At 44.5% G+C, this 24,683-nt stretch overlaps 1 protein-coding gene and 1 long non-coding RNA gene across 4 annotated transcripts in view; one reads left to right on the plus strand and one right to left on the minus strand.

Moving 5' to 3' along the window:
- Window positions 1-24,683, plus strand: part of LOC135975379 (uncharacterized) — a 76,863-nt gene that overhangs the window by 40,743 nt on the left and 11,437 nt on the right. The gene's annotated exons all lie outside the window — the stretch shown is intronic.
- Window positions 1-24,683, minus strand: part of LOC101945756 (uncharacterized) — a 63,512-nt gene that overhangs the window by 6,303 nt on the left and 32,526 nt on the right. For 2 of the 3 annotated variants that reach the window (XM_042850106.2, XM_065566112.1), the window contains exons 13-20: window positions 23,275-23,461; window positions 14,215-14,691; window positions 12,505-12,554; window positions 11,024-11,145; window positions 10,157-10,277; window positions 6,734-6,767; window positions 5,387-5,473; window positions 4,843-4,949 (exon numbers count right to left, since the gene is read on the minus strand). In XM_042850106.2, the coding sequence (XP_042706040.2) occupies window positions 4,843-4,949; window positions 5,387-5,473; window positions 6,734-6,767; window positions 10,157-10,277; window positions 11,024-11,145; window positions 12,505-12,554; window positions 14,215-14,691; window positions 23,275-23,461 (1,185 nt within the window). Of the gene's footprint in view, window positions 1-2,398; window positions 2,568-4,842; window positions 4,950-5,386; window positions 5,474-6,733; window positions 6,768-10,156; window positions 10,278-11,023; window positions 11,146-12,504; window positions 12,555-14,214; window positions 14,692-23,274; window positions 23,462-24,683 lie in introns of those variants that run through there. The other variant, XM_005303081.4, reaches the window with a different exon arrangement.

The following is a 24,683-nucleotide window of genomic DNA, read 5'->3' on the forward strand; positions in this document are numbered from 1 at the left end:
CTGTACCCTGGCGGTTGATATAGAACATGCAAGCAATGTTGTCTGTTAATATCCTTATCATTCTGTTTCTTATGAGTGGAAGGAAGTGGTAGCATGCATTGCGGACTGTGCGTAGGTCTAGTAGGTTTACAAGAAGATGCGTCTCTATTGGTGACCATTTGCCCAGGGCAATATATTGTTTCAGGTGGGCCCCCCATCCGATCAGGGAGGCGTCTGTTGTGATTTGAACCGATGGTGTTTCCTGTTGGAAAGGTATGCCTGAGCATACATTTGATGGGTTTGTCCACCAGTGCAGTGATTGAATCACCTCTGCGGTGGATGTGATTCTCTTGTTTAGGCTGTGCCTTCATGGTATGTAGACTGTATTTAGCCATCTTTGTAGGCACCGCATGTGTAGCCTGGCATGGTGACCGCCATGTGTTCCAGTAGTTGTAAGCAGATGCGTGCATGCACCTATGAGCTGTGCGAGACCACCGATATAAGGGAGATCATCGTGTTAAAGCGGGGCTCTGGAAGGGAGTGAGTCCAGGCGAGCACCTATGAATTCCAGTTGTTATACTGGAGTGAGGGTGGATTTCTTTTCATTGATTTGAGCCCCAGGGAGTGGAAGAGGGAGATGGTTAATTTAACACCTCTTTCTGTTTCTGTCTTTGTGGAGCCCTTGATTAGGCAGTTGTCTAAGTAAGGGAATATGAATATCCTTTATCTGTGCAGGTGCACTGCTACTACTGCCAGTGTTTTGGTGAATACTCTCGGTGCTGTCGATAGGTCGAATGGTAGCACTCTGTATTGGAAGTGTACTTGTCCTACTGTGAACTTTAGGAAGCATCTGTGAGCCAGGTTGATTGTAATGTGAAAGTATGCATCTTGTAGGTCGAGGGCTGCGAACCAGTCCCCTTCTTCCAGCATAGGGATGATCGAGTTCAGGGTGACCATTTTAAATCTGTGGGCACTGATGAATTTGTTGAGTTTTCTTAGGTCTAGGATGGGTCTCCACACCCATTTTTCTTTTGAGTCATAAAGTAATGGGAATAAAATCCCTTCCCTCTGTGTTGTATTGGGACTAGTTCCACCACACCTATTTGCAGAAAGTGATGCACCTCTTGTCTCAATAGATGCTCGAGAGAAGGGTCCCTGAAGAGGAACAAGGAAGGAGAGTGGGTAGTTGGTATAGATGTAAAAGGGATGGTATAGCCTGATAGAATTAGTTCTAAAACCCACTGATCAGATGTGATCATGGCCCAGTTGGTGTCAAATGGCCTGAGTCAGTGCCCAAAGATTTGTGTGTTGTCCGCTGACGCTGGTGTTATGGGGAGCTCATTCAGACCCTCAACCAATACTTCAAAATTGTGGTTTGTTTGGTGGTGGTTGAGACGCTGAGTTCTGGGGTTGATTCTGTCAGTATCTTTGTGGTATATTTCTTTGTCCCCTTGATTCATATGGTCTCTGCTGTCGCTGAGACGTGTTGTCCCTGTTTCTGTTGTATGGCTGATAACGTTACCACCTGTTTGGTGTTATGTATAGCCCTAATGTTCTGAGGGTCACCCTGGAATCTTTCATGGACGGGAGAACTTCATCGATTTTGGCCGAAAATAGTCTGTGTCTGTCGAAGGGCAAATCTTCCACTTTGTGTTGCAGTTCTCTGGGGATTCCTGATGAATGCAGCCATGATGCCCTGACATTACAATGGCTGTTGCCGTCGTGTGAGCTGCTGTCTGCCACGTCGAGGGCAGCCTGTAGTGCTGTCCTGGAGATAAGCTGGCCTTTGTTCACAATGGCCCAGAATTGTTCTCTTTTCTGCTCAGGTATATTCTGGGTGAATTCTGTGAATTTGTTATAACTGTCATGATCATAGTTTGCCAGTAGTGTGGTGTAATTTGCAGTGAGGAATTGCTGTGTGGCTGATGTGTACACTTTTTGGCCTAGAAGATCCAGTCTCTTCCATTCTTTGTTTTGAGGACTGGATTTATATTGTTTGTTTCTTTGATTTACTACATCCACCATTAAGGAGTCTGGTGGTGCACAAATAGGAATTTCATCCCTTTATTTGGCACGTTGTATTTCCTATCTATGCGCTTGTTGGTTGGTGGGATGGAGGCCAGTGTTTGCCACATTATATCTGCTGGTTTCAGGAGGGCATCATTGATGGGGATGGCAATCTTGGAGGAAGTTGATGTATGGAGTATTTTCAGGAGTTAGTATTGTGTCTCCTGTACTTCCTCTAGTGGGATGTTCTGGCTCTGTGCCACTCGCCTGAAGAGCTCCTGGAGGTGTTTGAAGTCATCAGGGGCCGTTGTAGTTGTGGGTATAACTGTTTCATCTGGAGAGGTTCACCATGTTCTGATGTGTCATCTCTCTCTTCTTCCCCGTCCTCTGTCGCTTCAGAGGGTTCCTTATCTCTCCTTGCCCTTGCCTTTGGGTTACTACAGTGAGCGCACTTTTGAGGGATGTGTGACTCTCACAGGCAGCATACACAGAGTGAATGTCCGTCTGAGACCGTCATGGTGTCCTTGCAAGATGCACACTTTTTAAAATCTGGTGATCCAGGCATTTTTGTTTTCGTCCCTCTTCAAGGTTTTGAGGACGGGAAGAAAGAAATGTAAAATATTTTTTTACACTACAATATTAAAAACTACATCTACTTAAATCCAAGCTAAACTAACTATTAACACTATAAGTACTATCCTAAATCTCTAAAATCTAACTAAAATCCGCTGACGGACTCCATCTCAAGCTGAGGACGGTTGAGAAGGAACTGTGGGAGTCAGTGCATGCACGTACCAGAAGGGGCGTCAGCGCCGCCACAAGACAGCTCCTGCGCACGCACGCCCCGACCAGACACTGCTAGCAAAATCTCCGATCAACGATGCTGGGGCGCACCGCCACCTGAAATGGAGCACCCACAGAGACACCACTCGATGAAGAACCTGACTCTAGGAGTTATGTTCCTCCAGTCGTGGAACAGAAATTTACCATGTGACTTACGTACTCCTTCAGAACTAATCAACCCCACTTGAATTTCAGATATTAAATTTTCACAGTGAACAGTTAGTGAACAATCTATAGCTCAAGAATGATTTACTCAAACAATTAAGTCAAGAATTTCAAATAATGAAGACATTCAAGAAAATCAGACTGCTCACAGAAAATCTGTGAACAGAAAATTTGTCATGTGAATGATTGGCTCTGAATTATTGATATTGCCACTTCAAAACTTTGAAAGGAATCTCTCAAATTTGGGGCTGTTTTCTGCCCCAGTTATTGGTAATCACAAAGATAATACAATTAACCACTGGAACAGTAGTTATATTATAAGAAATTTTACAGTAATCTTGCAATTGCTTTCTAATAAGAGTCGCATGACACATGATTATAAGCCACCATGACTGGATATGCATAAAGAAAATGAATGAGTCGAACCCTATATTATGGACTTCATTATACCTCTAACTAGCTATAACAGGTTCTTTATGGCCCTAGCATCACTTCTTCAATTTGCCCACCAGTCCTCAGTTTCCTTTCTGCTACATTAGTTTGGATTCTGGCCAAACTATAAAGTCCTCACTTCCAGGACAAACAAAAGCAGGCCAAGCACAAAACAAAGTAGTTCCTTTGCCAGGATTTTATCACAAGTCTGAGGATATTTGGTGTTTTTCGTAAAGCCCCAGCTCCTAGAGTTGTGTGATTAAATGAGACTCTCAGCTTTCATTTAAACAGAAAGGTAAGTTTCTAGCCCTTCCAGCTTTGGAGAAAAGCTTGAAAACATGAAACAAAGGCTCAAAAATCAGAAGTCAAACAGAAAGCACCTATTTAAAAAACACATGATTTTTAAGCCAATTGCATGATTAATTTTTTAGGGCCCGATTTGTGATTTTTGGCCCTTTTGGGATGGGAAGCCCCATTCTGGGGTTGAAGTGGGACTTCCTCCCATCCTCACTGGAAGCTCTGGACTGGGCACCTAAACAAAAACTGATGGCAAACCTGCACCTCCAGCATACACCAGTACTGTATTGTGGCAGGTCTCTTCCTTCTTTTACTCTACCTCTTCCTGGGTCCTTTGATGTCTTGTCTCTTCAGGCCCTGAGAAACTTACTCCTCCTCAGGGTTCCTGCATCTTCACCAACATTTTCCACAGACCCTCCTGGGCTCAGTGCCTACCCAGTTCTATAAGTGGTCAGACCCACACAAGGCCTGGTCTTTCCAGAGAACTTTCCCCAGCAAGTACATGCTTCCCTCTCTCCTTTCTCCCTCCCACAACATCTCCAGTCACTTTAAGGAAAGGTTGCCTTTTAAAGGGCCTGCTTTTTCTCCCACCATGCACTGCAGTTCTGCCCACAATTACCAAGCATCTGTGAGAACTACATCTCCCAGAATCCTTAGTTTTGAAAGGCCAAGCTCCGTTAGTAGGAAGACCAGCAGTGCCTGCTATTAAAGGGGCCAGCAATCTCAGTTACAGTAGCCAACGAAATTATGGTATATTTGTCAGTCTCAGAAAAGACTAGACAATCAGATCAGCATACTTCTCAAAATGTCAACTACAATTAAAGTCAAAGGGATAATCTCCAACCAATTAAAAATGTTGGCATTAATAATTTTATTCATCGCTCAAAGGCCAATTTAGTGAGTTTTTATCTTTACCATATTATTAATTATTATTATTTGTATTATAGTAGCACCTAAGAGCTACTGGGCGCTGTACAAATACAAATACAAAATTAAAGGATGGTTCCTTGCCCAAATTGTTTACTATCTTAACCACTCTAATATAAATATTTAAAGCATTATGTAGGCATATTTTTCTGATTTTATCCGGTTTATTATTTTTTTTAAAAATGTGTTTACCTCACCAGAAGCATGTCCCTCATCTGCTGGTGACTGTATTTCCATTGTCTTTCCTTCTGAGACTGAAGTTCCTTTAGTATCCTTTCTATTACATTTCTCTCGATCAGCTGTAAGTAAAACTGCAACTATAAATACTGCCTGATGAAACGTAGAACTAAACAGAAACACAACTCCCTCTCCTCCTTAAAAGAAAAGCACATTCTTATGTAAGTAAATTTGTAAGTCTGGGAAATACGGGTTGCAACAATTTTTCAGAACTATGCTAAGGCCTTTTTGGTGGACGGTGGGTTCTTGACCACAGTTTTGTCTTAACATGATTTAATACACCTGATAATTTCTGGAGGACTAGTATGGATACACTAAACTGATTTTGAAAGTGATTAGACTAACTTTCACTTTCAAACTGCATTTAAAATTGGATTAAACTAATGCGAGTGTGGGAAAGGCTAAAAACACTGATCAAACTTCCTGCTGAATTAAACCTTAAAGTCATTACAGTCTTCAGCAGATCTCAGAGAAAGTATTAAAAAGCCAGAAAACTCACCTTGGAGTGCTAAAATCTTTTCATCACAATGTTTTTTGATGCTGCTTTTTACTTGAAACGGTTCAGTGCTTGGATTATTTTCTTCTTCTGAATGTGGGATTCCATGTGGGGGAAAATTTAAAGTATTAGTATGTTTAGGCAATATGCACTCAGAAGGCAGTTTAGTGTCAGTCTCCAAAGTCATGGAGTCCATCCACCTCAAGAGTTTAATACTTTTACTCCAAATAATTCCTTAAATTGGTACCGTTTTTACAAAATATGGAAATACAATAAGATAAGACAAATGTGTATCAAGATAGCACTGAAAAACATAGTAGTTCTACAAAATGCTGCAGAAACAGTTGCACAATTTTTGCAAATCAGTCATTTCTCTTGATGTATATGAGCAGTTCTCAATATTGTGCATAACCTACTAATGTTAACATGAGTTACATATTTATTAAAGGAATAAATTACTTCATCTTTCTACATGACTTGGTGTTTCTACATTAACTTGACCATTTTATGTATCATTGCTTTCATGATTAAGCAAATATATGTCAATAAATCACAGTAAGTAAAAGTCAGACTATAATAAGTAAGACAGAAGTTAATGTGCATCTGAAATGAGGAGGAGCAGCAGTTCAAGTTGTTTACTTTGTGATCTCATATGCCTACAGAAAGATTAAACTGTTCTGATTCTTAGGGTCCTCTTTACTTTTTTTGAACATATAAATTAGCACCAACTTTCTAGTTTCCATATACTGATTTCTGCTTTTAAGAGAAAGGATGGCAGCAGATCCTTGAGTATAGTGTATATTCCTCTCTTCTCAGGAGAGAGTTCATTGGCGGGGCAACAGGATGGTATACATCGGGAATGGCATACAGCAGGGGAGGGATAGCTCAGTGGTTTGAGCATTGGCCTGCTAAACCTAGGGTTATGAGTTCAATCCTTGAGGGGGCCACTTGGGGATTTGGGGCAAAATCAGTACTTGGTCCTGCTAGTGAAGGCAGGAGGCTGGACTTGATGACCTTTCAGGGTCCCTTCCAGTTCTAGGAGATAGGATATTAATATTACAATTTAGGAAAGAAACAGTAGGATACAAAAATAGAAAGTCTCCTAAATAACTTTGATAGGGCTCATGTACTGATGATAGATAAAAGGACTGTCACAAAGAGAATGAAAGGCTGAATTGAAAAGGCAACTCTGCTGTGAACATTTATGCATGGGAGTAACTTTACATATGTGACACGTCTCTTTAAACTCAGTGGGTCGTCGCATATGTAAAGTTATGTATTTGCCGATCGGGACCTAAAGCAGTATTTTCATGCATTTAATATTAGCTCATATTTTATATAGTTGCCTACCTGTTGGATTGTTAGTTGCACCTTCTGGTTGCTTCTAGGAGAAAAAAAAAGAATAAATGAGTGGAAAATATTGAACATTTCACTTTTCTAATTAAAAGTGGCACTATTTAGTAGCTTGTTATGCTGAAGGGATTTTTTTAAATAATCTTCTGGATTCATTTCATAGTGGGGCATAATAGTAACTATCACCCTTGACATGAGTTGTGACTGTCAAATAATTTTATTTCAAATTCTAACCAGGTTAGAGAGCTGTGTACATTAATTCTTGTGCTGAAATGACTCTACAAAATAATTTATACAGTCATTAAAAAGGATCTTAGTTCAATGAGCTGTATTATCTTCAGAAAAAAGAAGTCCTCATTCTACTTTAATAATTATACTGTAGGAATATCCGTATATAGGAAGTGACTGCAGAATCAGGCTCTCTGGCCCCAGTCATGGAACGATTTGTGAACATAGTCCCACTGAGTTAAATCTCTGCAAGATTGAGACTTGTGACTCAAAATAACAGTCCTAATTCACTCTATCAAATATTAAATGAAACACTGTTAATGGAATATCATAGTTGACACATCTTTAACAAGCACCAAGGTCAGAAAATTCAGTTATGTTTCCCACGGCAGCTGCAATTGAGCCCCGGATGCATATACAGGACCAAACCCTGCCCCCATCCAAAGCACAAAACTCTAAAATACAGCAAAACCTCCATGGTTTATCATGCAAGGTGGCTGGCCATGGAGAGGGTGTGCAGGGGAAAAATCACATTCTGTATCATGGGATTTCCTGATTTTTGTGCCTGGGTAATTTCAGTTATAATGCTTTTGTTTTAATTTAATGTCTTTGGCTAGTTAAAAATCATTACACCATGAAATGGAAGTCATAGCACCTGGTCCTGTAACCACTGAAGTCAATGGTCAAACTGCCACTAACCTCAATATTGCAGGATCAGGTCCTTAAGGCACTATGATTACATATGCAAATAAATGCACTGGCGCCTTTGATTAAATATTAAAATAAAACTTTCCACATATGTTCAGGCAGCCCTTGTTTGAATTTCCCCATCTTGTAAGAGGAAAGATCAGCCAGGCATTCTGCTAGGTCAGGGGTCGTCAATGTTCGGCACGTGGCTCGCCAGGGTAAGCACCCTAGCGGGCCGGGCCAGTTTATTTGCCTGCTGACGCGGCAGGTTTGGCCGATTGCGGCCCCCACTGCACATCCCCAGCACATCCCTTGGTCCGCGCCGCTTCCCGCCGCCCCCATTGGCCCAGGCGAACCGCGGCGAGTGGTGGCCGCGAAAGGCTGAACCTGCCTCGTCAGCAGGTAAATAAACTGGCCCGGCCCGCTAGGGTGCTTACCCTGGCGAGCCACGTGCCGAATGTTGCCGACCCCTGTGCTAGGTATTACCACTGGAAATTTCCAATTTCATGTATTCTATAGGTAGGGCCCTTCATTTGCAATTTTAATTTAATTTAATTTAATTTTTATTTAATTAATTCCCAGGAATTTATCAGTGTTTATTACCAGAAAAACAGGTGAAAATCAGTGCAAAAAACTATTAATAATTTTTCTGGGTAAATATTGGAGTTTATTTCGGTGGACAGAAAGACAGGGGAAAAAAGTATTCAGTAGATTAATGCTTTGAATTTTGTTCATCAATGTGGTTTGCTGCAGAACTAAAACACAACTCAAAACACAATGCCACCTCTGAGTTTAAGAAAACAATGTCTCTGTAATCCCCAAATAAAACTTTTCATTTGAATAAATAATGTACAGTTGTAGACTTCGAACTATTAGCCTATAAATATTTACATTTAATAATTGGGCCACACCATTTGCAGCACATACACTCAACTTCATCCTTTTCTCCTGTTTTTGTTTTTTTAAAAGCTTTCAAATACTTCCTTGTGTTCTTAAATGTATTCTGATACAGATTTTCGCTTTCTTTCCATTTTTGTGTGTCAAATTTTTAAACAATTATCTGCTAATAGTTTGAAAAGTGTACATGATGGACGTGAGATTCATCAGTAAGTTCAGATGCGCACGCACTTCAGAGCTTGCATGTGCACCTGTTTGTTTATTGTGTGTATCTTCTAGACTAATACATAGCCTAACTTCAACACGCAGCTTGGCATATACACACAGATGAATGTATTATCATAATACATATATCTCATGCAATGTATTGTATTTTCCTAATAAAACAAGTTATTTTTTATATATCTGAATGATACAAAAGTAGGGTGAAAATCAGAAAAAAATAAATAATACTTTTTGGAAAACCAAGAAATTTTTTGGTAAAAATCGGTTTAAATGGAAAATGAAGGGGTTTATCTATAGGGCACAATATTCTCAGGGGCACAGAGCTTGTGAAAATTGCCATGACACACTCCATCAAGAAGGCTGATAGTCCTGTTATGCCTCTCCTAATGCCACTGTACAAGTAGGAGGAGTCGGAGGAGATTTCTAAAGGAAATGAGGCGAAAAATGGATTACCAAGATTGGGGTGGGGGTCAGGGAACCAATGGTTGACTGGGACTATGTCTACACTATGAGCTAGGGGTTTGATTCCCCTGCTTGTATACTCATACTAGCACTTGCTCTCAGCAAGCAAGTGCAAGTTTAAATAGCAGTGTAGTCATAGCTGCGCAGGTAGCAACAGCAGAGACACAGCTGAGCCATGCCGAGTATTTATCCACTAGTTTCAGACAAGCTTGCGAACACAAGAGAACCATAGGATTTGTTCTTGATTAAAAGACATGCTCTCACGGGGAGCAAAAGCTAAGGTAAACCAGGGCTGTCTGAGGCAAGCTAGACCTTTCAAGGGCCCCTTGGTTATTTTAAGATCCTTTTCTCTTAAGTGCTTTGTACTTAAGGGGAAAAAAACAATACTCTTTTTTAAGAAGGTCACTGTAAACAGAAAGTCATAGGCTTCCAAAGGGAAGAACAGAAGATACTAAACCCAGTAGGACCTGCTGGGTAAATATGTTTGGTAAATAGAGTACTGCTGCCTAGGGCCATTTGAGAGTGGGAAAATCATGTGATTCCGCCCAAAGAGAGGTAGTCATGAGGTCTGAGGCCTTGGCTACACTGGCAATTCACAGCGCTGCACTTGCTGTGCTCAGGGTGTGAAAAAACACACCTCCCCCCGAGCGCAGCGAGTGCAGCGCTGTATAGCACCAGTGTAATCAGCGCCTGCAGCGCTGCACGCTCCCTTGCAGCGCTGTAAGCTACTCCCCTCGGAGAGGTGGAGCTCTCGCAGCGCTGGTGGCGCGACTACACTCGCGCATTCACAGCGCTGCTGTGAATCCGCGAGTGTAGCCAAGGCCTCAAACTTGAGGCGGTGCACTCAGAGAAGGGACAGAGTTGCAGTTAGCCCTGTAACTGTGACACATGGCTTTTAGCTGTAAACTTTCTGCTACCTACTTTTACATCTCGATTAGGCCAAATGATTTTCTTTATCTTCATTGCTTTAATTAGGTTTTCACAGTCACTACAGGGCTCACATGTGGTGATTAATTCAGTGTCACTCAGATCATCCTCAGTTCTGTAAAAGACAAAAACACTGTCATTTTTATAAATTAGCTCTTTTTTGGTTGAAGTTATTTCTCTTAGCATATCTAAAGCAAGTTCTTCTTCCTTCTGTTCCTCTGCCACTGACCAAAGGAGACTAGTAAGGAACCTCAGCCCCATGGCTAAAACTCAGGATATACTGTGGTCTCATTGCCATGGGAAGTGATGGAATGAGGTTGCATAGACTCTATCCAAGGAGGAGTCTGCATGGTCCTCCTTTCAGCTGTGTGCTCCCAGCACTATAGAGATAATATTGCTGTCCTCACATGCACACACCCCTGCCCACCACCACCCAGATCCTCCCAGTGTCCTAGCCCAGCTGCCTTCCTCCCCTTCTCTAGTAGGGTGAGGTAACATACCCTACTGTACCTTTTTGTAATCATGTCCATCTGCCATTCATCCATGAGTCTCACCACACCCCTCTTCTACATCATAGCATCCATCATCATCCTCCCTCCCCCTTTCCCCACGATCTCCATTTCCTCTTCTTTGTTACTCTCACATCTCTACAGGTCTACCTACTCCTCTTCCCCTTCTCACCTCTATCTCCTCCCTCCTCCCACCCGCACAAATTTAGGTTCCACATCTGCATTCTCTTCCTCACCTCTGGTGACATTTGCCCCCATTCTACCCCTTCCTCCACCTTCTCCACCTCCCACATCCACACCCTCTGCCACCACCTCTTTTCCCTTTCATGCCACTATTCCTTACACTTCCTACCTCAGAATAATTGCATTAGCTTCTGCACATATGATTGCATGCTGGTCACAACTACCATCATCCTTCTGTGCAAACAGACTATTCACTGTCCCTTTTGGAAATCCATTGTAGCCAACAGCGACCTATAACAAAACCAGGCAAAAATAAACAAAAAGAAGAGTACTTTTCCAGGACCCTGATGCATTTAGGCCCAATCCAACTCCCAAAGATTGTCATTGACTTCCGTAGGAGTTGCTGTATTGTTGTGCACTTTGATCAGCTCGTTGTTATTCTTTGAGCATGTAGATTTCCATCTCCCAAAATGTTTGGTTTTTGAAAAATGAATACTAAATGTATTTGAAGTCCCAGTAGGGGCTAACTGCAAAATCCTAACAGAAATCCTGTTTTTAGGACAATTTTTCTTTCAAGTTCCATGAAATCTTGTTCATGCAAATTTGAAGTTTGCTTTCCATGAACAGACATCTCAGTAAAACTTGATTAGTCATGAAGACAAAATGCAAAAAAGGTTGTGGTGCATGAAGTGAATAATTTAAAAATGTGAGCAAGATTGCAGTGTTTGCCCAGCTGAGGTGGAATTATTTATTCATTTTGCAAGTATTTATACTGTAGAGATTGCATGAGTGCAGTAGGACTGGAATGCAGGGAAGTCAGCTGATTAGTAATACTATGTATCAAATAGAGGGGGCTTTGCACATTTCAAGCACTGTGTAGATATTAAATAATTAATCATCACAACATTCCTGGGAAGTAGGCCAGGAAGTATTTTTATCTGTATTCTTCACATGGAGATGCAGACACAGAGGGCCTAATTCTGATCTCACAGTGTTGTGCCTGCACCGACTGGGTAATGGACCTCAAAGGTGCATTCCTTAGTCTTAGTCCCATCCTCAATCAGCTACACCGTGTTACGTCTCGGCATGTGTAATTGTGTGAAATATTAGTAGGGCTATGGGTGTACTAAGACAATAAGTTCTAAGGCCTATAGAAGACTGCAGCTGCACATTTTATTAGCCTCATTATATTCTATCTGAATGTTTGATTATTTTTTATACTCTGTTAAAAATAGTCATGTGGAAATATGACCATGTGAGTAATTTGCTCCTTGTGCAAGTTTCATTATCTTTAAAATCCTTTCAGATTTTGACTTGCATGGAGAGGGGTGATGTAGGAGAGTTTTTAAGAATCGTTATTTATGTCAGTAGAATTAACTTGCTCACTTATATAAATAATACTGAGGAAACCCCACGGAAATGCAGTGCATATCTATGGCAGACTTGAGCTCTTTTAAATATTTCTATGCATCACAATACATTGCACAAAAATCCTACAAGCAAAAGTTTAATGTGACAATCAGCTATAATAGATTAATGTTTGTATCAAAAATGAATACTTGATGGTGAGACTGAGGGGTTTTCCTCATCATTTTCAAACTGTATCCAGACTAATATTAATAGTTCTTGGGTTGCATATATTGTACTTACAATGTCTTCTTTCCTGTAGATCAGTGTCCCCACTCCAGTATTAGGACTGTCTGGCATGAAAAAAAAAATCAAATAGTGAAGCTACCAACAAAGTCTCAGGACTTGATTCACCCTGTTGGTGCAAAGATATGCAAAGTACACATCCCTGAGCCAGAAGAGGTTGCTATTACCACTACTGCCCTCCAAAGGGGATTCAACCAAGGAAAGAAAGTGTTAAGTTGCAGTGAGGGCTCCATATCAGCACCAGCAGTGAAAACTATCCAGGGATGTGGTGAATCAGCACATTCCACAGTTGACTTGCCTGAACGAAAGACTTCAGCCCACACAGCCCTATGTCCCTATGCAATCCACCTCTACCCCCCACCTGGTGGTGTCTTCTTAAGTGGAAGTGCCAATGATCTGTTAAATTCCTGTAGCACTCCTTGCTGCTCATTCCAACAGTTATTATATCTCCCTGTATCTCAGAAAAAGCATAAAAAATACTATCTCCACCTGAGAAAGCGAGTCATAATGGTTTCTGCTAAGCCTTCTCACTACAAAAGGTGAACTCATCCTCTCAGTGAACCAAAACCAATACAATACGACCCTGGGGTTTTCCACCTTTCTCTGCAGCATGGGGCATGGGGTCACTTGCAGGTTTAAGCTAGTGTAACTTGAAGTATTTAAATCAATATTTGAGGACTTCAGTAACTCAGCCAGAGGTTAGGAGTCTATTACAGGAGTGGGTGGATGAGGTTCTGTGGTCTGCAATGTGCAGGAAGTCAGACTAGGTGATCATGATGGTCCCTTCTGGCCTTAAAGTCTATGAGTATGACCAATCACAGCCAGCCAACCCAGCTTGAAATGCAAAAAAAAAGTAAAATTGTCTCAGAATTGTTTAAAAACTGTTATAAAATTACTCCAAATTTGCAAATGTTTAATGAACTAAAAACCAGGAAAATCTGAATAAAAAAATATATTTTGGACCAATATGTCCGACATCTTGTGTGAGTGCACAAGAATGGGTGCAAAAGGGTGGGCAAGGGACCAGCCATAACTGTAGTGTCTGCGATCAGAGCACAAGGACGACTGTCTAATAGCACTCCCTGAGGTGCTAGGAACCACAAAGGGGTGCGGGTGAAGGTAGGGTCATGTACTTGCTGGTTAGTCAGAGATAAAAAATGAGCCATCCTCCTAGAGATTAGTGGAATGGATGTTCTTCCCTTGCTCACTATGGACCTCTAGGAAGCATTGTGCTTCTTTGGGGCATAATTCTGCATGGAATTCTTGGTAGTGCAGCATGGCTCTTCACCAAATGCAAGCTGGTCTAGGGTTAAAGGTGCAATCTGGTCCTTTGTTATGGATATTTTTGCTGATCTCTACTACCAGCCTTGAAAGTATTTTTTCAGATGACCTGTATTGGTTTTGTATTGAGGTATAATTAATTTAATCTGGTCTGCATACCACAGGCTAATTATTTAACATAGGCAATACCACTGTAATATTTCACCTCTAGTGTAACAAGTTAGCTAAATTCATGCACAGCTTCCTTGAAAGACATTACCATGAATAAGGTCACAGAACTCAGTGTTACAGCTTCATAGTTGCTTCCTAAATCACACATTAAATACATATAATTCTCTACTACCCAGGACTCTAAATTCCTGAACCCATATCTTTCCTGTACCATATTACTTACTGACTTTACCTTAATACTAATCATTCACTTACCATTTCTGGCTGCTAGTAAGTTACAGAGCTGCAATGCATGAGTATACTTGGGCTGTCTTTGAATGGTGTGTTTATCCTCTTGAAAATTATTTTCCTTTATTTCGGTATCAATGCCACCTGCCAGGGTCCGAAAAGATTCCTTTGCTTTAGCAATATCTTCTTTATATGATTCTTGGAATGGTTTATCTTTTTTAATGTGCGCCAGGTTAAGTATTTCTAAAAGTTTAAGTGATAGGTTATGATCACATACAGAGGTAATTGGAGTGATGCCCTTCTCAACTGGAGATGATCCTATTCGTGGAAAAATCCTTCGCTTCACCATTTCAGCATTTAATATTGGTATGTAGACTGCTGCAGTGATATAGCTTTCCCTAAAGATGTTATCAACATGTTCAGCTTCCATTTCAATTTTGTTCAGATTTACTTCTGTTATTTGTATTTCAAGATTAGGCCAGTAATACACTTGAGAAATTTGAGCTGTATGAAGAAAAATATATGTAAGATAATATTTTAAAAGAAATATAATAAAGTCGACACACCTTCTTAACTAGTAAAATTAAAGCAGTACTGGAAGTAATTATATTAGTTATACTTTTTCATGTATTATTATTTATTATTCATAAGAACAGCAGTGTGAGGCAGTTACGCCTAATACACACAATGGGGTGCTGGTCCATGACTAATGTTCCTAGGTGCTACTGCACTACAAATAAATAAATAATAATAATAATAATAATAATAATCACCCTCTATGTACAGCACCAGCTACACAAACATGAAAAAATGAGAAAAAACGGTTACCTACCTTTTCGTAACTGTTGTTCTTCGAGATGTGTTGTTCACGTCCATTACACATTAGGTGTGCGCGTGTTGCGTGCACGGACGTCGGAAACTTTTTCCCTCAGCGGCTCCCGTCGGGCCAGCAGGGGAGCTCTGCCAGAGCGGCGCCCCGCTCTAGCGCATATATACCCTTGCCAACCCGACCCTCCCTCAGTTCCTTCTTGCTGGTGACTCCGACAGAGGGGAAGGAGGGTGGGAAGTGTAATGGACGTGAACAACACATCTCGAAGAACAACAGTTACAAAAAGGTAGGTAACCGTTTTTTCTTCTTCGAGTGATTGTTCACATCCATTACACATTAGGTGACTCACAAGCTTACCAGAGAAGGAGGTTAGGCGTCAAGGAACAATTGACTGAAGTACAGCCCTGCCGACTGCCGCGTCCTCTCTGGCCTGATGATAGATTGCGTAATGGGCTGTGAATGTGTGCACCGATGACCAGGTAGCTGCTTTACAGATCTCCTGGAACGGAACCTGCGCCAGGAAAGCCGTCGAGGACACTTGGGCCCTAGTCGAGTGAGCCCTGATCTTCGGGGCTGGCACTTTGGCGAGCTCGTAGCATGTGCGGATGCAATGCACAATCCACGATGATAACCGTTGCGCCGAGATAGGAAGACCTTTCATTCTCTCTGCAATGGTAATGAACAATTGTGTCGACTTGCAAAATGGCCTGGTTCGTTCCAGATAGAACGCCAGGGCCCTACGGACATCTAGGGTATGGAGGCTGCGGTGGCTAGAGTCCGTATGGGGTTTGGGGAAGAACACCGGTAAACAAATGTCCTGCCCCATGTGAAATTGCGAGACCACTTTAGGGAGGAATTTGGGGTGCGGTCTCAGCTGCACCTTGTCCTTATAAAATACTGTATACAGGGGTTCAGAAGTGAGGGCTATCAACTCCGAAACTCTCCTAATGGCCACCAAAAACGCCACCTTCCAGGAGAGGTGCGTGAGAGAACAAGAGGCTAGGGGTCCAAAGGGTGGTCCCATGAGCCTAGTTAAGAGCAGGTTAAGGTTCCATGGGGGGACCGGCGGGCGCGAGTAGGGAAACACCCTCTCCAGCCCCTTGAGGAATCGTACTACTGTGGGGTTGGAAAACACGGAATGCCCAGACTCCCCCGGGTGGAACGCCGATATGGCGGCCAGGTGCACTCTAATTGAGGAGGGGGCGAGACCCTGATGTTTGAGGTGCAGTAGGTATTCCAGTATGGATGGGATGGAGGCCTGAAGAGGCTGTATGAGTTTAGGTTCGCACCAGTGGGAGAACCTCTTCCATTTGGCGAGGGATGTCGCCCTTGTGGAAGGTTTCCTGCTACCGAGGAGGATTTGTTGGACCTGGCGGGAGTACCTACTCTCCATAGCGTTTAGCCACAGAGATTCCACGCTGTGAGATGTAGAGACTGTAGGTTCAGGTGGAGCAGGCGACCCCTGTCCTGCGTGATGAGGTCTCAGTGCAGGGGCAGGGCAATCGGGGTGACCACTGACAGTTCCAGCAGGGTCGTGAACCAATGCTTGCGTGGCCAAGCTGATGCGATGAAGATAATTGCTGCCTTGTCCCTGCGGATCTTGAGCAGGACTCTGTGGATGAGCGGGAATGGTGGGAAGGCGTAGTTCAGACTCCTGCTCCATGGAATCGCGAAGGCATCTGCCACTGAGCCTGGGCTGAGGTTCTGGAATGAACAAAACCGAGGGCATTGGCTGTTGTCCTTGGTGGCGAAGAGATCTACTTGGGGAAATCCCCACCTCCGGAAGATCGATTGCAGGACGTCCTTTCTTAACGTCCACTCGTGCATGTGATACGATCTGCTGAGGCGGTCTGCCAGTTTGTTTTGATCCCCCGGAAGATATGCCACCACCAATTGGACTGAGTGGGCTATACAGAAGTCCCATAGAAGGAGTGCCTTGTTGCAGAGGGGAGAGGAGCAGGCACCATCCTGCTTGTTTATGTAGAACATGGTGGTAGTGTTGTCTGTCAGAACTGACACGCTGTGGCCTTCTATGGTAGAGTGAAAGGTCTGGCAGGCGAGGCGAACCGCCCTTAGCTCCTTCACGTTGATGTGGAGCGACCTTTCCTCCCTGGACCACAAGCCCTGCGTTCATAGGTCCCCCACATGTGCCCCCCAGCCTAGGTCTGACACATCTGTTACCAGCGTCAGGGTGGGCTGCGGTGTAGCGAAGGGAACCCCGTCGCAAACTCGCTGTTGATCGAGCCACCAGCGAAGGGAGTCCGAGACCCGAGCCGGGATTGTCACTACAAGGTCTAAGGGGTCCCTGCTGGGGCGATACGTTCAGGCCAGCCACAGCTGCAAAGGTGTGAGTCTCAGACGGGCATGTTTGACTACATGGGCGCATGCTGCCATCTGCCCCAGGAGTTGCGTGCAGCACCTGGCCGTGGTTGTGGGGAATCTTTGAATGGAGCTTATGGCTCTTTGGATGGCCAGGAACCTGGGAACCGGTAGACTTGCTCGTGCCTCTACTGAGTCTAGGACTGCCCCTATGAAGTCCAGTCTTTGCGTGGGAATCAACGAGGATTTGGGCACATTGACTAAGAGACCGAGCTTGTGGAACACATGTAGCGCCAATGTCACGTGGGAGCGAACCTCGTCCTCGGACCTGCCTGCGAGGAGCCAGTCGTCCAAATATGGATATGCCCGCATTTTTCTTTTCCGAAGAAAAGCTGCCACCATGGACATGCATTTCGTGAACATCCGAGGGGCCGTTGCCAGGCCGAAGGGCAGGGCCGTTGCCAGGCCGAAGGGCAGGGCCGTAAATTGGAAATGGTGCTGGTTGATGGTGAAACGCAAGAACCGCCGGTGAGCGGGGTGGATGGCGATGTGAAAATATGCATCTTTCATATCAAGGGCAGCGTACCAATCCCCCGGATCCAGGGATGGGATAATAGCGCCAAGGGAGACCATGCGGAAGCGGGCCTTCACTAAGAATTTGTTTAGTCTGCGCAGGTCCAGAATGGGGCGGAGACCCCCTTTTGCTTTGGGGATAAGGAAATATCTGGAGTAGAACCCTTTCCCTCTTAGGTCTGGGGGGACCTCTTCCACCGCCCCTGCCCTGAGAAGGGCCTGAACCTCCTGTATCAGGAGTTCCTCGTGAGAAGGGTCCCTGAAGAGGGATGGGGATGGGGGGTGGGAGGGAGGGGGCGAGGAGAACTGAAGCGTGTATCCCAACTCCACCGTGCGAAGGACCCAATGGTCCGATGTTATATGGGACCATGCACGGTAGAAATGGGACAAATGGTCCATGAAACATAGGGGAGGATTTGGTGCGAGGCTTGGTGCGCTGTCCTCGATCACATCTTCAAAATCCCTGTTTGTTGCTGGGCTGTGGCTTGCCCTGGCCCTGGCCTTGGTTAGGCGTGTTGTTTCGCCTACGCCTGTTGTCTCTGCCCCTTCTGTGGTAAGGTTCCTGCCTGGGGTGAGGGTGGTACTGCCTCTGTTGCAGTGGCTGGGGCTTAAAAGGCTACCTCTGTGTAGCCGTGGTGTGCATTCCCAACAACTTGAGGGTTGCCCAGGAGCCTTTGAGGCTATGAAGTCTGGTGTCTGTTTGGTCCGAGAATAAGCCGAACGGGAGGTCTTGTAAGGTGTTTTGCACCTCTGGTGGAAGGCCTGAAGCCTGCAGCCACGCCGAGCATCTCATCACCACCCCCGACGCGATTGTCCTGGCAGCCGCGTCCGCTGAGTCAAGGGAGGCCTGCAGAGAGGTTTTGACCAACACCTTCCCTTCGTCCACGATGGCTGTGAACTCGGGTTGTGAGCCCTAAGGCAGGGAGTCCTTAAACTTGAAGACCGATGCCCAAGAGTTAAAATTGTATCTGTTCAGGATTGCCTGCTGATTTGCGATCCTCAATTGGAGGCCCCCCAGATGAGTAGATCTTTCTCCCAAACAAGTCCAAGCGCGTTGCTTCCTTGGCCTTGGGGGCCGGGGCTTGTTGTCCATGCCACTCTCATTCGTTGACCGTGGATATGACCAGCGAACAAGGCATCGGGTGACAGAAGAGGAAGTCGAACCCTTTGGAGGGAGCAAAGTACTTCCTCTCTATGCCTTTTGCTGTTGGTGCACTGAAGGCTGGCGTTTGCCATACTGTCTTATAATTAGACTGTATTGTTTTTATGAGCGGGAGCACAATTCTGGAGGGGCCTTCAGGACTTAAGATGTTCACCATGGGATCCTCCTGCTCTACCATCTTCTCAGCCTGCAAGTCCAAATTGAGGGCTACCCTGCGGAGAAGTTCTTGATGTGCCCAATGGTCAAAGGGGGAGGACCTGATACTGCCGTGCCCGCCACGGCCTCATCTGGCAAGGACGAAGAAGTTAAGGCCTTCTGCGCTTCTTCCTCTAGCCCTTCCTGTGGCTCCTCACAGGGTGGGGGCTCCTCTGGGGTCTGTCCTACCGAGCGTGCTTGAGAGGGTACCAGGCTCGGTGCCGTGTCCGCTCTCTCTTGCTCAGGCGGTCTGGAGACCGTGGCCTTCTTGTGAGAGGAGGGGCGTCCATGCGGGGAGCGGGACTGATGCCCTGAGTGGCCGGATCTCGAGGTTCTGGAGGGGGGGGCCTTGGTGCTGGTGGTAGGCACTTGGAGTCCAGAATGGCCACTGTCCTGGCAGGCCCCACTGTGGGTGCCAAGGGGTTTGGTGCTCCCTGCTGGCTGGTGCCCTGTGGGTATACCTGCTGGAGCGGCCTGAGTCCGCCTCTGAAACCACGGACGGCGACCTCGAGGGCCACGGTGGTGCCGTGGAACGGTGCCGGTCAGGGACCGGACAGCGGTGCATTCTTGACCAGGACCAGGATCGGGAGTGGCGCCTTGTCGACCGGGACTGGGATCGGTACCGGTGCCCTCAGGACCGGGAACGACTGCTAGTGGTCGACCCCGGGGATCGTGGCATTGAAATGTCCCGGTGCCTGTCCGGAGAAGGAGCCAGGGAACGTTGGGTCGGTGCCGAGCATGGGCTAGGGCCAGATGACTTTGAGGCTCTCTGCGCCGGGGGCAGCCGGGAGTCCACGGAGGCGGAGCTCGACCGGGACCGGCGCCATGAGCGGTGCCGAGATGGTGACCTTGGTGGGCGAATCATTGCCGGTTTGCCTCTGGATGGCAGTCTCGGTGTCGGCGCCGGATGCTTGTCCTTGGCCAGGAGGGGGCTCATCATGGACAATTCAATGAGGTCCCTTGCTGCCTCAAACGTGTCCGGCGTGGAGGGCTGTCAAGGCTGTATCCCCACTTTGAACTTTAGGGTACAAATGTAGGGGCCTGCATGAAAACTTCTAAGCTTAACTACCAGCTTAGCTCTGGTCCGCTGCCACCATCCCAAGGCTAATTTCCTTCCCTGGGTAGCCTTGAGAGACCTTCACCAATTCCCTGGTGAATACAGATCCAAACCCCTTGGATCTTAAAACAAGGAGAAATTAACCATTCCCCCTCCTTCCTCCCACCAACTCCTGGTGAATACAGATCCAACCCCCTTGGATCTAAAAACAAGGAAAAATCATTCAGGTTCTTAAAAAGAAGGCTTTTAATTAAAGAAAAAGGTAAAAATCATCTCTGTAAAATCAGTATGGAAATTAACCTTACAGGGTAATCAAACTTAAAGATCTCAGAGGACTCCCCTCTAGTCTTAGGTTCAAAGTACAGCTAACAAAGATAAACACTCTAGTAAAAGGTACATTTACAAGTTGAGAAAACAAAGGAAAACTAACACGCCTTGCCTGGCTATTTACTTACAAGTTTGAAATAGGAGAGACTTGTTTAGAAAGATGTGAAGAACCTGGATTGATGTCTGGTCCCTCTCAGTTCCGAGAGCGAACACACTCCCAAACAAAGAACACAAACAAAAACCTTCCCCCCCCCCAAGATTTGAAAGTATTTTGTCCCCTTATTGGTCCTTTAGGTCAGATGCCAGCCAGGTTACCTGAGCTTCTTAACCCTTTACAGGGAAAAGGATTTTGGAGTCTCTGGCCAGGAGGGATTTTATAGTACTGTACACAGGACAGCTGTTACCCTTCCCTTTATAGTTATGACAAGGGCTGTTCCAGGAGCTCCTCCAGCCCTTCCTCCTTACTTGAGGTGCTTATCCCAGGGCTCGATGGGCCTTTCGGCGCCGGAGCCACTGGCACTGGAATCTGTCCTGGGGCAGCAGTGCCCTTTCGCGCACTCGAGTCCTTCACGGGCGCTACCTTCTTATGTGGGGAGTGCCCTCGGGCCTTGGGTTGGCCCTTCGATTGGGTCGGTGAAGACGACCGGTGCTGGGGCCGGTCTTGTTGTCTCGGAGCCGTAGGCTTAGGGTGCCCCAGCGGTGCTGGATCACAAACCGATGCCGGGGCACTCCGCACTGAGGCTGATGGTGCCGCGGTCGGATGACTCGAAGTGGAGGGCTGTAATGCAGCCTCCATGAGTAGCTGTTTAAGCCGAAAGTCTCTCTCTTTCTTAGTTTTTGGCTTGAAAGCCTTACAGATCTTGCAGCGCTCTTTCTGATGCGATTCCCCCAGGCAATGGAGACACGAGTCGTGGGGATTGCTAATCGGCATAGACTTGCGGCACACGGACGGTAAGAAGGAACTGAGGGAGGGTCGGGTCGGCAGGGGTATATATGCGCTAGAGCGGGGCGCCGCTCTGGCGGGGCCCCCCTGCCGGCCCGACGGGAGCCACTGAGGGAAAAAGTTTCCGACGTCCGTGCATGCGACGCGCGCACACCTAATGTGTAATGGACGTGAACAATCACTCGAAGAAGAAATTAACAGCTATGTCATTAACATCTTCCTATTAATCTCAGACATAATACATCCTCTTCACTGAACACATTCAGTAAATTGAAAACATAGCTCAATCAACAATAAAACAGAAATTTCACCCTTGAAGCAAAACAAATTATTATTAATAGAAATTTTAAAAATTGACATCTTTTGAATTACAGACATAATATGAAACCAGGAACTTATTTTGTCATATTTATTTTAAGAACTTTGTTGCCACTGTAAATGGAAATCTCAATACGACCCTAAAGATGGAACTGCCCACACATATAAATAATCCATTTTAATGCTCACAGAAATGTACATTTTAAAATTAATTTCACCACTATAAATCTTAGAAACATAACTCCATTTAAAATTCAGCTTAGTCAAGTAGATCTTGATGTTTCTATTTGTTTAAAAGGTGATCACTACTTAACTGTGATTGGACTAAGGATAAAAATTATTCCTCTCTATTTAGCAAGGTGTTACCATATTACAGAATGAATCTCTTTAGACCATCCAGGAAGCATTGTTTCACGTGATGTGATTAAACTGAGTGAAACTACAGACTACTCATATTTATCAAACCAGGTGTGACTATCAGATGCTAATATTCAAAAATATTAAATGGGTTCTATATGGTTTTGTGTTTGGGTTTTGTTTTTGTTGATTAGGTTTTGTTTGTTTGTTTGTCGCAGGCAAATGCACTTTGAGTATTGAATAAATGGCAACCAAATATATAATTATCTATTTGTCTTCTGCCTTTTTTGCTGGGCATAATTGATACATTAATTTTTCCATAGCAACACCCTCCCTTAATTTTTTATAATTATTCCTCTAGCTTTGTATTATTTTTCTTTTTCCAATCAGAGGTTATCAGTAGCTTAGCAGCTGTAAGCAGATGAGAGATGAATTTTTATTTCTTTGAGTATGACCATGTCTTCTAGGAAGCCCCAGAAGGCTTGCCAAAGGATCATTTGGTAATAATATCCAACAATTTGTATTATCAGGTTAGAAATTGCATCCTAATACTCTCTAATGACTGGACATGTCCATCATATATGCATAAAATCTTTCTGTCACCACAATTTCTACAACATTTATTCCCATACATCCTCTCTCTATTTTTAACCTGACTGGAAACGTTAAAAAAACAAAACAACAACACTTTCCTAACCTGAGCCTCCAGCAGGCCACCTCTGGTCAGAGTTAAGGTTTCAGTCTCAGTTTTAATTTGACTCATTTACTCGCTCATTTTCAATAACAGGATTGTGGTACGAAAGTTAATTGAGGAGGACAGGATGACTTACCTCTCTAGCTAAACCATCACTCAACAATAGGATGAGTTATTCAGCAGAAGACATGAGGGAATGGGAAAAGAGTAGAGAGGAAAGGAAGTAACCCTTGACATCACTATTTTATCAGCCTGTGAGTCTTTCACGGGTATGATGCCAGTTAGTTACAAGTATTGTATCTCTGATACTGACCTTGAATCAAAAGTTTTGCACAACTGATGCAAGGCATTCGAGACAGGTAAACTTCACAGCATCTCAGTGCATTTGGAAACCTTAACAATGCTTTTGGCACAGCATGAAGATCCTCAGTGGAGCAGTCCATTGTGATAATCCTTTTCGGTTTGTTAGCTTCACAGATGACAATTCCAGTTTTGAAAAACTACAAAAAAATGTTTTTACAATGTCTTTAAAACCAATAAAAGAAAATATTTCTTCACACAACGCACAGTCAACCTGTGGAACTCTTTGCCAGCGGATGTTGTGAAGGCCAAGACTATAACAGGGTTCAAAAAAGAACTAGATAAATTCATGGAGGACAGGTCCATCAATGGCTATTAGCCAGGATGGGCAGTGATGGTGTCCCTAGCTTCTGTTTGCCAGAAGCTGGGAATGGGTGACAGGGAATGGATCACTTGATGATTGCCTGTTTTGTTCATTCCCTCTGGGGCACCTGGTATTGGCCACTGTTGGAAGACAGGTTACTGAGCTAGATGGACCTTTGGTCTGACCCAGTATGGCCGTTCTTACGTTCTTATGTTTAAGCCTGCCAATTAAAACAGGGGATGGCAATATCCATTTCACCAAAGCAAACTGCTTGCAACACTTCCTTTTGAGTGGGGGCATGTGCAGCCAGCTAGCAGAACACAGAAAATGTTTGGGATTGACTGGGAAGGTGGTGGGTCTAACGTACCCAGGAGATCTGCTGATTCAGTGCCTCTCCGGGGAAATCTCCATTAGGGCTTGTCTTCACTGCAACAGTTAGTTTAAATGTACTCAAATTACTGCACTTGAGCTTGCCTAGTTTAAATGCAAGCGACCACACTTCAAAACAACACTGGAGTTACACCGAGTGATCTGACTAGCAGCACAGATAATTGAATTAGCTGCTGATGCGTTATTATAACTCAAGAGGTTGCATCCCCACTGCATTACTAGTTTGAGCTTCACTCCAGCATCACTTGAGCTTCAACTCACCATTAGCTAGATGCGTCAGCTAGTTTGATCTTAAAGCACACTTAACTCAAGCAAGAGCCTGGTGTGTGAATGGGAGTCGAGTTAGGGGTATCACTCAAGTTGTAACTCAAGCTCAATGTGCTGTGAAGACACACCCTCAGTCCTAGCTAGAATTATGCTTGCTCCCCATGGTGAATCACATGCAGGAAAGTAGAAGTTGTATGACTGACTGCTTTCCCATATGGTGAACCCTCCCCCAGAGCAACTGCCCCTTGAGGTGCAATTTACATCCTCTGCAACTGCAGGGATGAAACAAGCACAATAATTTCACTGCAGGACCAAACAGGAAAATATTGGCTAAGGGACCATATTTTAAACAGAGGTAAGTGAGATTAAAAATATAGGTAAGAATTATATATTTTAGTATT

The sequence above is a fragment of the Chrysemys picta genome, chromosome 1 (assembly GCF_011386835.1).
Source record: "Chrysemys picta bellii isolate R12L10 chromosome 1, ASM1138683v2, whole genome shotgun sequence".
Lineage (NCBI taxonomy): Eukaryota > Metazoa > Chordata > Testudines > Emydidae > Chrysemys > Chrysemys picta.